This window comes from Syngnathoides biaculeatus, chromosome 13 (assembly GCF_019802595.1).
Source record: "Syngnathoides biaculeatus isolate LvHL_M chromosome 13, ASM1980259v1, whole genome shotgun sequence".
Taxonomy (NCBI): domain Eukaryota; kingdom Metazoa; phylum Chordata; class Actinopteri; order Syngnathiformes; family Syngnathidae; genus Syngnathoides; species Syngnathoides biaculeatus.
This window is the reverse complement of record NC_084652.1, coordinates 28,951,244-28,970,395: the sequence shown is the minus strand read 5'-3', so window position 1 is coordinate 28,970,395 and position 19,152 is coordinate 28,951,244. Positions and strand designations below refer to the sequence as shown.

General features: G+C 50.2%; 1 protein-coding gene across 4 annotated transcripts; it reads left to right on the top strand.

Annotated features, from left to right (window-relative positions):
• The first annotated feature begins 696 nt into the window (after nt 1-696).
• On the top strand, nt 697-13,429 carry LOC133510820 (phospholipid phosphatase 3-like). Of its 4 annotated transcripts, none has more exons than XM_061839198.1 (6): nt 697-1,011; nt 6,475-6,632; nt 8,837-9,117; nt 10,517-10,574; nt 10,654-10,830; nt 11,172-13,429. In XM_061839198.1, exons 1-6 carry the CDS (start codon nt 879-881, stop codon nt 11,298-11,300), a joined length of 936 nt encoding a protein of 311 aa, XP_061695182.1. In that variant the 5' UTR covers nt 697-878; the 3' UTR covers nt 11,301-13,429. The 4 variants fall into 4 exon arrangements, with proteins under 4 accessions (XP_061695182.1, XP_061695184.1, XP_061695183.1 ...); XM_061839200.1 differs by lacking the exon at nt 6,475-6,632 and adding an exon at nt 5,452-5,556 and having other exon boundaries at nt 698-1,011; XM_061839199.1 differs by lacking the exon at nt 6,475-6,632 and adding an exon at nt 5,402-5,556 and having other exon boundaries at nt 698-1,011.
• Nucleotides 13,430-19,152: the final 5,723 nt, after the last annotated feature.

Sequence of the window (19,152 nt, the reverse complement as noted above, 5' to 3'; positions counted from 1 at the left end):
TTGAGCTCACAGTTCTGAGGTCCTGGGTTCAATCCCGGATCCTCCTGTGTGGAGTTTGCACGTTCCACCCGTGCTTGCCTGGCTTTTCTCCCGGTGGGCCCTCCGGTTTCCTCCCACATCCCCAAAAGATGCAACATTGATTGGAGACTCTAAATTGCCCCTAGGTGTGATTGTGAGTGTTACCGTTTGTCTCCGTGTGCCCTGCGACTGGCTGGCGACCAGTTCAGGGTGTACCCCACCCGCCTCCTGCCTGGTGACAGCTGGGCTAGGCTCCAGCACTCCCTGTGACCCTTGTGAGGATAAGCGGCTAAAAAAAAAAAAAATGGATGGATGGAGTTGCCGACCAATCTGTGGAGTGTTCGTGTCCTACTCACGAGCTGATTGCTCTGCATTGTTTTCTACTCCCAATGCAGATATGAAGTATGGAATCAATTTGGAGTTTCCTGCAACTGCAAGGGGGGGTCTGGCCCCGCCCCGCGCCGGCCTGCTGCGCTCATTGAGAGGTGGGGTCCTCTCTCCTCTCTCTCTCTCTCTCTCTCTCTCTCTCCCTCTCTTCCTCTTCCTCTCTCTCTCTCTTCCTCTCTCTCTCTCTCCCTATCTATCTGTCTCTCCCTCTCTCTCTCCCCCCCCTCCCTCGGGTGGGCGGACTCGACTCGCAGAGCCTCCCATCTCGCCACCCCCGAAGCCGCGAAGAAAGAAAGAAAGAAAGAAAGAAAGAAGCCAGTCAAGGATGGTGCGGAGAAGGCGACTCTGGATTCTTCCAACGCTCCAAGTGACCGTTGCTCCACGCCAGTAAGACGCGCGACTCTTGCGGAAGGGGAAGCAAAGCCCAAGAAGATCCTTCGTGTGGATTTGCAGGACTCGAGGAGCTCTTATAAATGCAACGCTGCTTGATCTATGAGAAAAGTATGGCAGGCGACACGAAGAGCGGCGGCGCTTGTGCGAGCGGCCGCAAAGATCACGGCCGCACCAAGTTGCTGGTCGGGGTGGACCTTTTCTGCCTCTTCTTGGGTAAGACGACTCCATCCGCCTCGCGGGTTCGGCGTCAGATCCCTGACGGAAGGTCCGCGAGCAGAATCAGGTCTTGCTGTTGTCCAAAAGGCTAAATGTTTCTCGAGTCTCCCGGCTTGTGAGTTTGGACTTAACAACTGTCGAAACGGTAAAGCCCAAACACGGCAAATATGTGGCTTGGGGGCCAGATCCGGCCCAACGCATCATTTTATGTGGACCGTCTTGTGAAAATAACACAATTGCAGATATTGCAAGCATATTTGTTTCTAATCCCTATTTCGAAAGACATTTGATCGTCGTAACTTTTTTTTTTTTTTCCCCCAAGTCTGCTTCTAGTTTTCAAGCCATCGAATTGTTGTTTACGTGGCATTTATATATTTGTACAGGTTCCCTCCAAGGAAATCCAAATAACCACGTTCTGACTCGCAACAAAAATGAGTTTGACGCCAAAGACGTTATTGTCAGGGTGTCGCTAGCTTGACCCGTCACGTAGCTCATCGGTCAGTGATGGTGTAGCGGTACCGCTCGCCTGCCTTTGGTGCGGGCGGGCAGGCAGGCAGCGTGGGTCCGTTTCCCACTCAGTGAGTGGGATCGATGGTCCGTGTCTATATACGTGCCCTGCGACCAGTTCAGGGTGTCGCACGCCCTTAAACAGTTGGCCTAGGATCCGGTGCCAATGGATGGAAGCTAACATGTAGCTCGGAAGGGTTAGCGTGACCTTTTTTTTTTTTTTTTTTTTTTGGTGAGAGTTTTTGTCTTTTCTCTCTCCCCAAAAGTGCTCGCCGAGTATCAAACGCACGCTTATGGCGGGGCTCTTTCTGGTTCTTTGTTGTCGCGACTCGGGATCGTTTCCGGAATGTCTGGCATTCCTCAAGAGCGGCCCTTCTCTCGGGGTGCACATCTGGCACGAAATGTCTCGCTGTGTATTTGCGGAGTCGGCGAAAGGGTCGGACTGCAGCTGGAGTTTCAGACGGGCTCAAGGTCGTGATTGCGGCCGGAACCCTTCAGTTCGCCGGATGTCCTCTCGCAGCCTCCGCTCGATGTATTCTTACTCGTTTCATTTCCGACCTGATGTTTTGAATTTTGACCTTCGGCACGGCGGCGATTTCCAGCAAAGAAACGGAGGATGACGTGCAGCTGAACGTTTGCACCTGCGCTTGTCGTTTTCCTCCTCAGATTGAAGTCAAACGGTTCCCTCGTGAAACTGGATTTTGCTCTTTTTCCAGTCTTTGTATCCATCTGATTTAATGTGGGTTGTTGTTGTTGTTGTTATTATTCTTCTTCATTTGTTCTCACCCTCTCAGGGTGACGCCAGTCAAAGAACATTATTTTTGGCTCAGGACGGTCAGTCTTCCACAATAAGACAAAACGTAAAACTGCGTGGGAAAACGTCGTCCCGCTGTTGCTAAGACAACGCGGCGATGGACTTTGAGTCCAAGCAATGTCGCTGTGTCTCCGGGGAGTGTGAATCTCCGCGGTTTGCGCCGCTTGAGCCCCCCACCCACCCCCAAATCCACAGAGAAGCTTGTCAACAAAGCGGCTGGCCAGACGTGCGGTTGGAAGGGCCGCAACCACAGCGAGGAAACGCTGGCCCGCAACGGGTAATCTCAACTCCTTCAGTTCTCACACTCTGATTGCAGCTCTCGGTTCAGCCGCTCCAGAACATCGGCCGAGATGTTCTTTCGGATGACGTTGGGAAACGTTTCCCTCCCCGTCTTGCCGCTGGGACCTCCGCAATTTTTTTTCAACACGATTTGTTATTTTTGAAACCGCAGCAAGTGTCCTCCGGCAAATCGTGTTTTCCTTTGGATTATTTTTCATTGTGGTTCATATTTTTCGTCCATCTGTCCATTTTCTGGACCGCTTCATCCTCGCTAGGGTTGTCGTCTTCGGGCGAGAGGCGGGGTACACCCTGAGCTGGTCGCCAGCCAATCACCGGGCACATAGAAGAAAAAAAACCACTCACACCTATGAGCAATTTTGAGTCTTCGATCAAAAGGTTTTGGGGATGGGGGAGGGAACCGGAGAAAATCCAGGCTGGTGTGGGGAGAACACGCAAACGCCACACAGATTTGAACCCTGGACCTCAAAACTGCGAGGCCGATGTGCTAACCAGTTGCCCACCGCGCTGTCCTCATCAGTCCCTGTTCCTTGTCAACCAATCAGCTTCCTCCATCCATCCACTTGTCCAGGTGTGCCTCGTTGTCGGTTCCTCTTTCCTGCCCATCGTTGGTTGTTCCAAATGGCACGTTTACCTCTTTGTTTTCGGAATTAAATACTGAATAATCCATCCATTTTTTTCACCGCTTATCCTCACAAGGGTGGCAGGAGGCGGGGTACACCCTGAACGGGTCGCCAGCCAATCGCAAGGCACACAGAGACAGACAAAAGTCGCACTGGCAATCACACCTCGGGGCAATTTCGAGCGTCCAATGAATGTCGCATGTTGTTGGGATGTGGGAGGAAAACCGGAGTGCACACCCGGAGAAAAGCCACGCAGGCACGGGGAGTACATGCGAAGTCCACACGGGCGGGGGGGGATTTTTAACCCCGGTCCTCAGAGCCGTGAGGCCAAGGCTTTCCAGCTATTTGTCTTATTGCAATATTTTTGGGGGGAGGCTGGCACGGATTGATCCCATTTCCATTGACGTGATTTTTGTCCCATCGGTGACGAGATGAAGTTTAAGAATTAGGAGGGGGGAAAACGTGACCGACTGAAAGGCAACGTGGAACAAAATGCGTCGTTTCTGCATGTCGGTGGAGAATCCACATCCAATGCATTTGGAGTCAATTGAATGCAAATAACCGCGGCCCAGACGAGCCGTGTGGTGTGTGTGTGGGACGGGTTGTGCGGCCCACACACACCACACACACAGTTATTTGGAGTGTGTGTGTGTGTGTGCGCACGCAATACAGTATATACCACAAGTACCTCAGACGTACACATTTCAGGTCCAGACAGCGAGGAATCCCTGCCCCTGGAAAATCCGCGTCTGTTTATTTGAAGGGTCACACCTCTCGGTATTTCGGCAAATCCTCCAAAATACGCAGCGACGTACGCCGAACGGGAAAACGGGAGACGTGAGAAGCGCTTCGCACTTGAGGATCTAATTAGCCGCGAAAAAAATGACGCTCGATGTGGAAGAATGTTTTGATTTCGTTTGGGTGGTTTGGGCGAGTGCAAAACAAAAACAAAACCTCAATCCTTGTTGTCACTGGCAAGACGAGGACGGGCCGCCGAGCGGGAAGGGGCTGAGGGGAAAATCCCGAGACGTTGCGCTCACTGCTGATGCTGCACAGTTCGGACGGAGGGAGGACTCTCGGGGTGAAGAAAATTCCCCAGCGGAGAGTCTGGAAAAGAAGCAATCGCGCAGTCCCGGGGCGACTTCAACCCTCTTAGCTCCTTTCAAAGCGTTCGACAGCAACCGGTTCGATCATCCGTCTCTTGGACTCGCCCGTGACGAAATTTCTCTGGCCTTGAGTTTTGTGTCGAGTTACTTTTTGTTCCTCGTTATCTGTCCCAGCAGTTAGCGCCAGAAGGTTTTGTTTTTTTATTTTGTCGTGTAACCTTTGCCGGAGTCAGCGCGGCGTGTTCAACGCCGGACCCGATCAAACTTCTAAGGGGCCGAGTACTTGTTTTTTTTGGGCGTGTGTGTTTTTCCAGTCCCAAAAACTCCGAAAGGCCGAGCAGATCCGGCTTTAAGCTCCCTGCCGGATAACGTTTTGAGGAATGTGAATGAACAATAAAAGCGCTAATCTGAAAATCTTGCAGAATGTGCGGGGAAGGCCGAAGGAGCCTTCTCGAGGACCCTCGCGAGCCAGCTGGACCTTCAAAGGCCGCTCCGCCGTTTGCCGTTTGGCCAAATCGTGCCCCCTCCCCGTCTCGGCTTCGGCCCTCGCGAGCAGATGTGCGGGCCTCGCACAATTCTTGACTTGAATGACTCCAAAGCGCCAGCGTCCCGTTTAAGTGTTTCCCCAAAATTTCGTCTGGGCCCAAAGTCCTCGCTCGGGTTTCAAAGTGGGTTCCGCGCCTGCCTTTCGGGAACTCGAGGGGGAAATGGCGGGGGGGGGGGAGGGGGCGTAATTCCCAAATGGCTCTGTGTGCTGTCGGCAGATAGATTAAAACTAAGTTTTTTTTTTTTTTTTGCCTCTTCATCTTGCGAAAGACGCTAAATGGATGAGACGCTCCGCTTTTCAAGTACTTTTGACAGAAAAGAGCAAGTTGAGCTGACCAAAAACATTTTCTGGTTCTCCATCTTCACCCTCAGATCATCTGAAAATGGTTTTCTTTCAAGTCGAGGGATTTTTGAAACCCGCGAGTGTGTGTTGACTATCGGCGCGTGATGTTCTGCCGCCAGTGTTAACGGTGTCGCCTGTCCCAACTGCGCAGCGATGCTTGTCGCTGTGTTTTTGCACAAATCTTCCTTGCCGCCTTACCAGCGAGGATTCTTCTGCGGCGACAGCAGCATCGGCCTCCCCTACAAAAGCAGCACAGTGTCCGGCGCGGCGCTGACGGCCGTGGGGGTCGCTGTGCCCGTGGTCTCCGTAAGTTGGGTTGCGCTGCGGCGGGACGACGGGAGAACGCGCGTCGCCGCGATCTCAATTCAGACCTTGGCTCGTCTCGCCCCCGAAAGTTGACGTCGACGCTTTGGCCGCGTCGCTCAAGATCGCACACTTCCTGGTTCTCTTCGAGGTGGTGCGCGAAGCTGTTTCCATTTGTGCTTGGTTGCCGTGCCGTGGCGACTACGTCAAAAGGAAAGGAAAGGAATGTTATACCGACAGCAAGCGAACACCATCCGTCCATCCATTTTCTTGGCCGCTTATCCTCACAAGGGTCGCAGGGAGGGCAGGAGGCGGGGCACGGCACGCCCTGAACCGGTCGCCGACCGATCGCAGGGCACGTGGAGACAGACAACAGTCGCACTCACAAGTGTGTCCAAAGTATGTCGCGTGTTTTTGGTATGTGAGTCCCCACCCGGAGAAAAGCCACGCAGGCACGGTGAGAACATGCAAACTCCACGCGGGGATTGAACCCAGGAGCTCAGAACTGCGAGGCTTTCCATCTGATCCACTGTGCAGCTGCAAGTGAACAAAAAGAAGATGAAAATGTCGATTTTTGCCGAACATTGAAGGGAAGGAACGATCCGTCAGGCGAGAGCCGATGAACTTGCCGTCCACGGCTTTAAATGCAACTCGGGAACTTGGAACGAGACGCCATTCAGCAGACCAAGCACAAATGTTTTGCGACGAGCGGCAAAATAATCGGGAAAAGTAACGTTCCGCCATTTTGCAACGACGATTGTTGCCGCGGACGGGCCACAAAACGGATTGAGCTCGTTGGGACGTTGTTCTCGTGTTGCCTCGTGACCTCTTCCGTGTGCCGACCTTTAACCCGGCTCCTCCCTCTGCCCCCCCCCCCCCACCCTTTTCTGCTTTGCCCACCACGCCGCACCTTCACGATAGCCGGCCTGCCTTTCCTGGTCATCGAGACCAGCGCCGTTCAGCCTTACCGTCGAGGGTTTTACTGCCACGATGAGTCCATCAAGTACCCGGCCAAAAACGGAGACACCATTAGCGACGGTGTGCTTAGCGCCGCTGGCATTCTTATCACCATCTTGTCTGTAAGTCCTCTCACTCGCTAATGCCACCATCACCACCCGCTCTCTCTCTTTCCGCCACCCTCACTGCTACTAGCGCCGCCTACTGACAATTGTCTCCGTTGCATTTGTGCGTTCAAAGCTGCCCGATATCAAAATGTATCGATAAGCACAGCTCATATTCACAGCAGCGGATCTCAATTTCAAAGTCGGCGGGTGGGAGAAAACCGAGTTGCACTCGAAATTTTGCACCTTCGACTTCTACTAGCGATAATTCAGTTCACGTTGAATATTGGGGGGGGTTCCCCACCGAAGTCTTCGCGGCTTCTCCGGACATTTTCAAATAGTTCATACCGAGAACTTTCAAGGATTTTTCATACTTTTCTCTCAAACTGGTCATAATGTAGCATCCATTTTTATCCATATTATATCATTCATCTTAACATGCTAATATGTCATCGGGATGAGATGAGATGAGATGCGATGCATAAAAGTACTTTTGTTATTGTGCAACCAATACTAAAGTATTTCGAAGTGGATGAATTTCTCAAACTCGGGTAATACGCGGGTTCAAATATTCCCGTTTTTGGTTTTTTTTGAACAATGTGATGACGGACGTTGATTTATCGACGCTTGAATTTGAGGCCGGCAACCGGCTGACGCGTTTGCGCCTTTCCCAGCCGAACGAAGGGGGGTGGGGGGGGGGTTTGTCTCCCGTTTGTAGAGGAAGACGCATAAGAGCGGCGTTTTCTGGGGTGAGCTGTCGGCGCAGGCCGAGGAGCGTGCCTTGCCCCCCGCGTGGGGCTTTGTCACTTTTTTTTTTACAAGGCCCTTCTCCTTCTTGACCTTCCTTTGCGCCGTCCGACTTTTAGGGCGGCGGTCGTTTTTGCTGCGGATGACGAGGGGCCACATCCTCCATTTTGAGACCAAGTGAAAAGGGCGGCGTTTTGTTTGAGAAGTCGAGGAACCTTTCAGAAACGGCTGACATCGACCTCCGTCCGCGGTGATTGACGCAAGATGAGACTTGGTGGTGGGCTGGCCCTAAAGGCTCGGATGGTGGAAAGAACAACACCGCTTCGGGCCTGCCGGTTAACCCCCGGCAAAGCCTTTCCCAGAACGGGACTTATTTCCGCACCCTCATCAAGAATGTCCGATGAAACCGAGATACTAAGGCGAAAACACCCCGACGTGGCTGGTGAAACCCGAGCTGTCGAAAAAGCGAGCGTGGGCCCGACGGCATTTGTGATGATAAGAAGCGGCGGCGCCTCCCCCAACTTCCCCCCGAAGCCATTCCTCCTTAGACGTCCTTTCTTGCTGCCCGTGTGGGGGTTTTTTTTTTTTTTTTTTTTTAGTTTGTCCTTTTCACATTCTCCCGTCTCCTTGCCAATCTCTCGTCGCGCCGATCCCACATCCGTCATCGCCGCCGTGTAAGATAAAAAGAGTCCGCGTGGCTTCGGGGAGCGTGATGGAGTTGTGAGTTAAAAACGAGTTCAGCCCCCAGCCCGAGTCCGTCGTCCCTTCTTTGTTTACTCTCGTGCAAGAGCTGCAGGTCGACGTCGGTATGAAAATTGCACAAATAAACACACATTCCAGCAGAAAGTCGGGAGAAATAATTAGACTCCAATCGTAGACGAGATGAAAGCGGGACAATTGAGAGTTGAACTTTTAGGGTTGAGCAAAAGTCTGGACAGTTTTCCCCGTAGGAATAATATTTCGGGGTCTAATTTGCCGGGATCAAAACTTTATTCACGGTATGTCAGGGAGCGTTTCTAAACTTAGCATTGTTGACTGTCAAACAAGTGTAAAAAATGTAAATAGCTCAACGATAAACTCCATCTTGACTCGCAGTTGAAAAATGTGCAACACGAAGGATGTGCCTCACTCACCTCGCGTTTAATATTTTTAAGGATTTGAAAGCAAAGTCAAAGTAACGAATCGCTTTTAATGGTCAAATGTTCAACCGATAAATGGCTCATCCTTGACTTTGACGCCGAGCGCGTTGGCGACGTCCTCCGATCAAGTTCTTCGTCCCACTTTGCGTGGCTCCTCAAGCGCACCCCCCAACAATCGTTTCTACATTTCTGACAACCGCCACCGCAACATCTGGAGATTCTTGTCCAAAAAAACCCAACAAATAACGCCGTGTGCAATAGTAGGAAGGAGCCGAGCGATGAGATTCGTGCGCCGAGCGTCTCCCGATCCAAACCAAATTGGACTTGTGCCGTCAGATCGTCCTGGGAGAGAGCTACAGGATCTACTTCCTCAACGAGGGCTCCAAGTCCTTCGTGGGGAACCCCTACATCGCCGCCCTGTACAAGCAGGTGGGCGTGTTCGTCTTCGGCTGCGCCGTCAGCCAGTCCTTCACCGACATCGCCAAAGTGTCGGTGGGCCGCCTGCGTCCGCATTTTCTTGACGTGTGCAAGCCCGACTTCACCGCTATCAACTGCTCCCTGGGCTACATCGCCGACTACCAGTGTCAGGGGCCCGACAACCGAGTCCAGGAGGCCAGGTATCGTCGCCGCCACTTATTAGAGCTCGCGCTCGCCACGTCCATCTCCTTTCTCCCCGCTCGCATTGACGGCAGCGTCCACTGAATAAGGCATCTCGATCTTTATTCCTCAATGAAGACGTGTCATTGTCGGACAAATGAACAATCCAAGAGTTACCATCCCCTCCCGGTGTGACGATCCGAACGAAAAGTCTCCTTGCGACGAATGCGCATCCGTTGCAAACGGGGCAATTCTGGGTACGTCGCCAACGCGTACTGGGGAATCCCCCGGTCTCATAGTTCCCCTTCTTCTCCGAAGAGGGCACTAACGTACGTTACAACCTAACCTTCAAACAAAAGTTGACACGTTCGCTGTGTTTGTCCACAGCGAACACGAACACTCGGCGACAAAGTTGTCGTCGAAGCACGGACGGGGACGTTTCAGACCGGCCGGATGTTTACAAAGTATACGTGCGCGCGCATTCATCACAAGGAGATTTTTCAGCACCGGGATCGTCCAGACCGTCCCAGTGGCAGATTTTGTCACAGAATCAGAAAGAAGTTACACAAAGATATTTTGCAACATCTTTTCCCTGTGACCAAAATGCTTTTTTTTTAGTTGAAAAGAAAGATTCTTCGTAGCATCCGGTCTGGCTTTCTACGTCGGAAAAAGCAATGGTCCACCTTGGCTGGGTGGCAACTTCTGCTTATTTCTATTACTGCGCAACAGTTAGCGTTAGCTGGCTAGCCTTCATCGGTCATCTGCCGCAACACTTCGCAGTCAGTCTGTGGTGAATCCCCGAACGGCTCCTCGAGGGGCTCCTCGGCTCCACCGGCCGAGATTCGCCGAGATGCTCGGCTCTGTGACGCATTTGATCGGTCGGCGCCGGCGGATGTAAACAAAGCAAGTCCTCGGCATTGCGTCTCTTTTCTGAATCACTACTTTGATTTTGTTTTCATCCAAAAATGCCGATTTCGGATTTGTTTGCTCAAGCCAACTCGCAAGTGAATCTGATTCCTTTGATTCCGGATTTGTTTGCTCAAGCCAACTCGCAAGTGAATCTGATTCCTTTGATTCTGGATTTGTTTGCTCAAGCCAACTCGCAAGTGAATCTGATTCCTTTGATTCCGGATTTGTTTGCTCAAGCCAACTCGCAAGTGAATCTGATTCCTTTGATTCCGGATTTGTTTGCTCAAGCCAACTCGCAAGTGAATCTGATTCCTTTGATTCCGGATTTGTTTGCTCAAGCCAACTCGCAAGTGAATCTGATTCCTTTGATTCCGGATTTGTTTGCTCAAGCCAACTCGCAAGTGAATCTGATTCCTTTGATTCCGGATTTGTTTGCTCAAGCCAACTCGCAAGTGAATCTGATCTGACTTTCGTTGCCCGAAAGGTTTGACTTGATGTTTTTCTCCTCAGGAAGTCGTTCTTCTCCGGACACGCCTCCTTCTCCATGTACACCATGCTTTACCTGGTGGTGAGTTCCTTCTCCTCCCTTTTCATCTCCTCGTTCATTCCCCCCACCGACCGCGCACCACTCGTGCATCCGTGTGCAGTTTTACCTGCAGTCTCGCTTCACCTGGCACGGAGCCCGGCTGCTGCGCCCGCTGACCCAGTTCACCCTGGTCATGATGTCCTTCTACACGGGCCTGTCCCGCGTCTCGGACCACAAGCATCACCCCACCGACGTCCTGGCGGGTTTTCTTCAGGGTGCGCTGGTGGCCTACTGCGTTGTGAGTCACCACCTCCAATTTGCAATATTGTTGAAGGTTTGAAAAACGAAAGATGGCGTGGCGCATAAATTATGGAAGTTCTCGGGATCTTTTACTCCCGCTCCAAATTAACACCGAGCTTGTGCGCTGCAAAAGTAGAAAATTTTACCTTTTGAATTTCTCATTTCTCCTGACAATAACTTTCCATACTTTTCTGAAGTCCTATTACTTTTTCGAGCGCTGCGATCGACTAACCAGTTAACAAATCCGCCCTTAGCTAACTCAAAAGTGAGAAAAACCCGAAGCGTCCGAACGCAACGACGAAAATAATCAGACAAAGATGTATTTCTGTTCCCCCGCAGGCGTTCTTTGTATCGGACTTGTTCAAGGCCAAAGGGAGACGTTGCGCCTCGTCGTCGGCCCCCGTGAAAAAGGAGTTGGTTCCTCCGGCGGACATCAGAGAGAGGAGCAACCACCTCATCATGGCGTAGCGAGCGCCGCAAACTGGCCCAGTACAAAATCGCTCGCCACGAAAACTGCCACAGAATCAACTCCTGCCGGCGAGGAGGAAGTCGATAGATTAGCCACGGACGAGGAAAAAACAAACAAACAAAAAAAGCGCACGCACACATACGCGGGCGTTTCCCGTGCGTCACCCCGAAATTCTCGCTGGCGACGGGCGGGGGCCTCGGAGGAGCGTCCGGCGGGTTGCGTTCGTCCTGGCGCTCGCTCGTGCGAATCTCAAAACAAATTCCTTGAATTGAGGAAGGATGATGCACCATTTTCTTTTCTTTTAGTCGCTCTTCTCACGGTAAAGGAATGTTTTGATTTTGAGATGAACTCATTATCGGTTGTTACCACTTGAATGACCTGAAGTGAAGCTTTTTGGAAAGCTTTGTAAGGGGGGGGCGTCTTGTATGTATTCGACGTGGGCCTCGTTCTGCTGGTTAGGACGAGGCCCCCGCTGAGCCATTGAATGGAACTGACTTCGCTGCCCAGTCGCCTCGTTTTCATATCATTTGATCAGTAGCACATGTTCAAAGGAGAACTTGGGGACATTTTGTTTTGGGGCCTCCAAAAATGTCACTAGCATATTCACGAAAGGAATCATCAAACTTCCATTTTTTTGGACCTTTTTGAAGAATATTTCAAATGTGTTTTTCTTACCTGTGGCTAATCGCTAACATTGATTTTCAAAAGGAAACCTGTTCTGTTACTGATCAATTGCTATAAAAACGAGCCGGACGAATTTTGGCGTTTGGAGCCTCCCGAATCACGACCGTTTTCATATCATTTGATCAGTAACACATGTTCAAAGGAGAACTTGGGGACATTTTGTTTTGGGGCCTCCAAAAATGTCACTAGCATATTCACGAAAGGAATCATCAAACTTCCATTTTTTTGGACCTTTTTGAAGAATATTTCAAATGTGTTTTTCTTACCTGTGGCTAATCGCTAACATTGATTTTCAAAAGGAAACCTGTTCTGTTACTGATCAATTGCTATAAAAACGAGCCGGACGAATTTTGGCGTTTGGAGCCTCCCGAATCACGACCGTTTTCATATCATTTGATCAGTAGCACATGTTCAAAGGAGAACTTGGGGACATTTTGTTTTTGGGCCTCCAAAAATGTCACTAGCATATTCACGAAAGGAATCATCAAACTTCCATTTTTTTGGACCTTTTTGAAGAATATTTCAAATGTGTTTTTCTTACCTGTGGCTAATCGCTAACATTGATTTTCAAAAGGAAACCTGTTCTGTTACTGATCAATTGCTATAAAAACGAGCCGGACGAATTTTGGCGTTTGGAGCCTCCCGGATCACGACCGGAGTCGGGGCTCTTGGCGCCTTTGAGCACCGAAACCGGCGCTGATCCAAGTGACGATTGATTCTGCACGTGACGCGCAAAGCGCAAGTCCACAAAACAGAAAGATGGAAGAAGAAACGATTTCGTAGATTGCGCACACCTCATAAAACACGTTTTAACAGGTTTACATGATATGTTTGCTATATAAAGAAACGGGGAAAAAAAATGCTCTGACCACTCACAGAAAGCTTCATCTTATTTCCTTTCACGAGTACTCGGACCCGACTTTTTTTTGAGGCCGATACCGATTGTGATATTTGGAAGAACGAAATTGTGATAACTGATGAATCCGACGATTACTTGGAAAAAAAAACTATAGTCAATATAATCTTTTTTTTCTTCTTTTTTTGACACTTAGTGCTCATAACAGTAAAGAAATGACCTTTTCTTTACTTTTGCAACACAGTTGTAGATTTTTAGTTTTTTTTTATCTGAATGTATTTATCGTTCTTGTATTTTGTAAATGTTTTCAAAAGTCAGACAATTATTTTCTGATTTGAAAAGGGCTAATATTAGCTGGTCGGGCCCCAGTTTGTACGGTCCGGTAGAACTCACGAGTACGAGTATCACACGCGTACGCGTGGCTGTTGTGGAAACGCCCGCTCGGACTTTTGCGTCTGCACCTGTGTACATTTTTTGACGTGCTGCTTGAGGAGGTTCGCGATATTGTGAATATTGAAAGTTTAAAAAAAAAAAAAAAAAGCTTCAGTACGTTTGTGTTGAAAGTGCCTCTCAGTATTTTTCTATTGCCAAATGTTGAAATGTTGTCCAACGGCACTGAAGGATGTAAAAGTGTCTCGAATAAAACATAAAAGCTCGAAAGCGGCTTTCGTGATGTCATTATCGGGAACGCGAGACGCCTCGGGCGAACGTGCGGCCCACCGCCGACGTCGCGTGCGATGGCGAGATCGGGGCGTGGGCCGACGGTTGACTTGCGCCCTTCCTGTGGGGAAATGCTGCACATTCCAGACTGTAAAACTTCTCCCCGGCGGCCCCGCGGAATAATACCGCGTCGCGTCTACGCCGACGTGGCTGCGCACTCCGTACAAATATGGAGAAAAGTACACGAGCACAGAACTTGGCAACGTGTGCTCTCGACTGGAGAACTCTTCGGGTTGTCCTCACGTCTTCTGCGGTCTTCGGAACCCGCACGCGGTTCAAGTGACGCCGGCTCATTCTGCGCGTTGCTCACAAGTACGAGATTACGTCGATTAGTGTTGATGAATTTCATAATCCGCAAAGTGTGCTGGGTGTGCTGTGACTTAACCCACTTCAGGCGAGAGCTGACCTGGGTTTGAGGCGGCAGGTCCTCGAGGTGGACGTTGAAAAAGTTGCGGGACCGCGTCACAAAGCTCAATTTCAAGTGTTGCCGCGGAACGTCGACAAAAACATTCCGCAGCGTCGGCGTCGTTCAGTGTGCAAGAAGAGGCGAGAGTTGCGGCGGGACGTGGACGACGTCGGAACTGCGGAGGATCCGGAGGCCGAGACAGAAGTCACGAAAAACCCACCGTCGACGGCGCGTTCTGCCGATCCAGCGTTCTGTTCCTCCCCGGCTGACGGACAACAGCTGTGGTTGGGGAGTTTGCTCGAAAACTGACCGAAATTCTCGACGAGGGAAGCGGTCGCCCTTTCGACCTGAGGCCACTCCGGCCCCGGGAGGATCCCTCCAGGGTGCTTGAAAGTCCTGGAACTCGTCACGACGACAGGTTCTTTCAAGTCTAATCAAGCAGGTCCGGAATGTTTGTCGACCCCCTTCAAGCTCAAACTCTCCCAGACGTCGTTTGCAGTGTACGTGACCATTTGAAGCAGTTTTGCAAAGGGACTTTCTTGATCTTCAATACTTTCAAGTCAAATATCGGGATCCTTTTCGCGTGGTCGCAGTGGGAAAAAACTGCTCTTGTTTATTGATCCCAGCAGTTAAAACCCGATTAATGATCCTGCGTGACTGTGACAATCGGAGCCTCGCGAGCAACGAGATGGCTAAACTATACGATCTTTATCGAACGTTTTTTTTCTGTGGGAACGTGTCGGCAATGAGCCAGTTTTGCAGACAGCGCACATTTTGGGGAAAGTGCAATCATTGGATCTTCTTTGGCGCTCAGTCTGAATGTCAAGTGGAGTCAACGTGAAGCCAGTCACGGACAAAGTGGCCCGGTTCAAGATCCCTCGCGGCCTCCCGTGTGGGGCTGAGGTCCGGCACTTTTTCCAGGTTTCCTTGAATCCACCACGCAACAGGATTTGCAACTCCAGTACTGGGCTGCATCCTCCTGAGAGCTGTTGGTACTACGCAACCTTTCCCAACTCACACATCTGCAAACGCTCTCGTCCCGGATTACAGACAAATGTTCTTACTCAGTGTGAAATTCGAGCCCGTTTTGTTTTTATTCTGTCGTGTGAATGGCAACAGGCCAGTCGGACATTTTGTTCGGCCCGCCGCTAAACGTCGCCGGCGTAGATCGACGGACATTCTCTGGGCCGACATCGACCGTGAACATGTTCTGGATTCAAGTGCTTTGCTCCCGCTGAATAAAATCTCTTCTTTTGGCTCTCGTTCGATAGCGGCAAAAATGCTTTTACATGTTCCGATGCGCCCCCCCTAAGGATTTATTCTCTGCCATTTGTACTCTTCTAATCTTTAGCCCTCTTCAAGATGACGTAGGAGGCCAAAGCTCTTCGACCACGGCGGCCTCGCTTCCCGGAAGCGGCTTTGTGCCCACAGTGCGATCGGTCTTTGACTTCCCATTCCCGCAACTTGCCAATGACGGCGGGTTCTGCTTTGCAGAGACAAATATGGAGCATCCTTTGCATGCAGATTTTGAAAAATGAAAGTTTCTGATTGATAGTCTCTGTTGGTTTTTCAGTCATTTCATTGTCAGACCTCAGAAGATGAGAGAACCTCAACTGTGCTTAGCAGGTGCCGTTTGCTAGTTTAGGCCAGCGGAGGAGGCCTCGGCCGGCCCGGATCAGCCGCCGCTGCATACGACATCTTACAATAAGATACGATATGGAGTGTTGCCGGTTGAATTCCCGGCTTCCTCGTGGCCCACAAGATGTTGATTTCTTTTCACGGCCAGGCATCCATCCTTGTTCAGAACCGTCGTGAGATCCCGGGCTGACGGCGAGCGAGAGGCGGGGTGGCCGCCAACATGTTTCGAGATTGTACAAGAAACACGTTGCCCAAGGAATGACTTGTTGTGTCATTTTTTGAATGATTTTTTTTGATGATGAAAATGTTTTTTTTTTTTTCCTTTCGGTTCAATTTGACTGTCAGTCAACCTCCCGGATGGCCCCAAACTTGCTCTCGTGTTTCTGTATAAAGAGAAAGTGCAGACCCACAAAGCCCCCCAAAAATGTAGCCCCTCCCCCCCCATCCTATTCGCATGATTTCCAATCCCAAATCCCAGACTTCACCCCCCCCCCCCCCCGCGCATTTCTCTCTCTCTCTCTCTGCTGAGGAATTTTGAAAAAATGACCTCCATATGTGCTGGAAGGAGCCCCACGGGAAGAGCGCCGAGAAGAACGTTCATCAACTTCATCAAACATGGCGCTGCCGGCACGCTCACGTGGCACGCCGACATTGCGCCGTTATCTCCGTGTTTTTAGAGCCATCAAATTTCGGGAAGCCCGTGACCAACACCTTTGCATTTCTGGACAATTTGATGAATGGATTCATCCGAAATGCAAAACTGCAGTCACTGACACGAACGCGCTTTGTGCAATTCACATTATTTGAACGTCCTCAATATTCAATATGAACACGTCCACGTTTCCTTTGTGAGTTCACGTTGATGTGGCGGAACCTTGTTTACCAATGTCGTTGGTGTCAGGACGCTTATTTCGGGACACTCCCTGTCCAAACGGTACAACAGCGGCAAAGATTCGACGGGAGTTCGCAAGAAGACCAACGAGGTGTGTTCATTCCTTGTGTTTTGTCATTTATTTGTGGATGTATTTTCTTTTGGATGCAGTTCTTATGGCATCTTTGGCATCAAAGCATGGTCTTTGCGTGTCGCCACATGAACTTGTTGGGGTGCTAATAAAGAAAGAGCAACTTAACTGGAGTTACACTCATAGCGAATCGTGTTGTTGTATTTGAGCAAGGGGGCGAGTTGGCTAACCGTGCAGCTATCCCTGCATGTTGATGCTCGGTGGCCGTTTGGATGACTTCAAGCTCACACTCATTTCATTTCATATGATGCAAGCACGTGGACAGTTCAGCGATGATTAGATTACATATTTAAAATGGATTGCTGACTAACATGGAAGTGTTCCTGTGAGAAATGTGTTTTTGTTTGTATTTATTTACATGTGTGTATTTTGGTTTGATAGTTTCGCGTATTTTCTTCAATTTTTTTTTTTTTGTATCTTCTATTTTCGAATGCAAATGTCAGTAAGTGAGCGTTTTGTGTGTTTTTGCGCACTAAACCAAAGGAAGAGCTGAAGAGAGAAAGAGAAGAAAAGAGCCAAAGTGATTGACTCCTCGTCTTCGGCCGGACGCATTTGCATTGTTGTTGTTGGCCTTCTTTCCCGTGTCCCTCGACAGGCGCTCACTCGTGACCTTTCCGCCGATGAACACGCGTCGGCTTGACGACGGCCGAGGGAAGAAAGAGTCCCCCGATCAATATTTCACCTGTTCATTAAGTTGTCTCCGCCGTGGCGGCGTGCGTGCGTCACTGGGAGAGGCGAAGGCGGCCGGCGCTGCCGCTATCTAGAAAGCTCCCTTCGAGTTGCTGTCAGTTGCTTGCGTCTACTCGTCGCAGGACGAGAGAGGGAGAGAACTTCAAATATTTGACAGGAGAAAGGCTCAAGATGCGGGAGGCGGCCATTGTGTGGCGTTCCGTTCGGATGCACCGGCCAAAGTTTTCCCGACTGTGAGCGCGCAAGAAAAGTCAACACGCTTCAAAATAAGGACGCGGAAGAACCGTCTGGCAATCGTGTACCTTGCAATCACGAGGCAAACAAAAACAGGCAAAAGGTTTACGATTGGCATTTTTCAGCAACACAAAATTCAAAAAAGGTCTCACAAACTTACTTAGTTTTGTCAAGCCAGTACAATGCAGATTCGCATATTCAAAGATTTCTTTTGACAACCGTGCGTTGCGACACTATCTTGTGGCACGTGGGTGTATTGCAATAACAACATTAATATTATGCTATACACTCAAAGAGGCTTTATTATTCATCGACTCCGCGGTCCCACGTCGCCATATTGGCCCTCCACAGGGCAGTGGATTAGAAGCGTGGCTGCCATTCCGCGCCTACAGCCCAACCCTCGCGTTCACTCGTGGGCAATGCGGGTGACGAGTCTCGTCCAGACACATGACAGGCACGTGCGTCAACCATGTGAAGCGACCCCCTAATCGCCCTCTGCGCCTCCTCACCCAACTATGTTGAAGTGACTTGAGGAGCTTCCGGTCGTAGCATCCAGCGCTTGACATCAATACCTGGCAATGTGGGTCAATTTCAGCATTGGCCCGCAAACCACTTTCGTTTCACTTTCAGCCCCCCCCCCCACTGATTTATGTATTTCGTTCCCCGCCCCCCTTTGGCAAATTGATATCAATTGGAAATAGTTTGCTTTGACCCAAACACGAATGCCCTTGTAGGGAAGAAGCAATTGTGACGTAACTCCCAAAGCATCACTTAAAAATACATCTCGTACGGTCGACAAAGATCTGGAGGGGTTTTTTTTTGGAAAACTTGACTTTGGTGTGAGCTACCTTCAGTTTAATTTTTTTTTTTGGGGGGGGGGGGTCCCGAAAACTTAACCCTCAAGCTGAGAACCCGTGTCATGATTCCAGCGTCTTACTATGTTTCATGCAAAACATGACAGAACGTAAACGAAACAACGCTGCCCCGGAAAAGATGAAAATACAGGATGAATCTAAATTCCTATAAAAAGGTTTGAAAAATGTAATTTTTGGGGCCAGGGGGCTCCTCAAAGATGTAAAGAGGCCGCGGCAGTTGTTAAGCATCTGAGCAGTAATGTTCCCTCGCTGGGGTTCTTTACTCAGGAATGTTCATGGGTTTAGGATCAAGTGCCCCCCCGCGGGTTCTGGTCCTCGACGCTCCTCGGGGCTTTTTCCGTTTCCTGTCAAGACTTCGATCGAGCAACGTGCGACAGGAAGTTGTCCGCACTTTCACGTATTTTCATCTTTGGTGCCTTTTGTACGCCGTCACGAAAGTTGTTGGCTCCAGCCAAGAACTTTGCTTTATGTCAAGAAAACATGAGCCAGTCACGGATGTTTACGGGTTCGTCTCCATGCACGTGAGACTCGTGAGCGTAGCTCTTCACTAACTTCATCGCTTTGTACGCTCTTGAATGGAAACAGATGCACCCAACGAGTCCGGAGCCATTTTTCATTGTTCTCTCTGATGCATTTCTGCACTGGTCTCAAACTTCCTGCCTGACAGGCAAACGTGCACGACCGGCCCGTTTGGTCGCACTCCATTCGGGGACTTTCGGGCCGAGA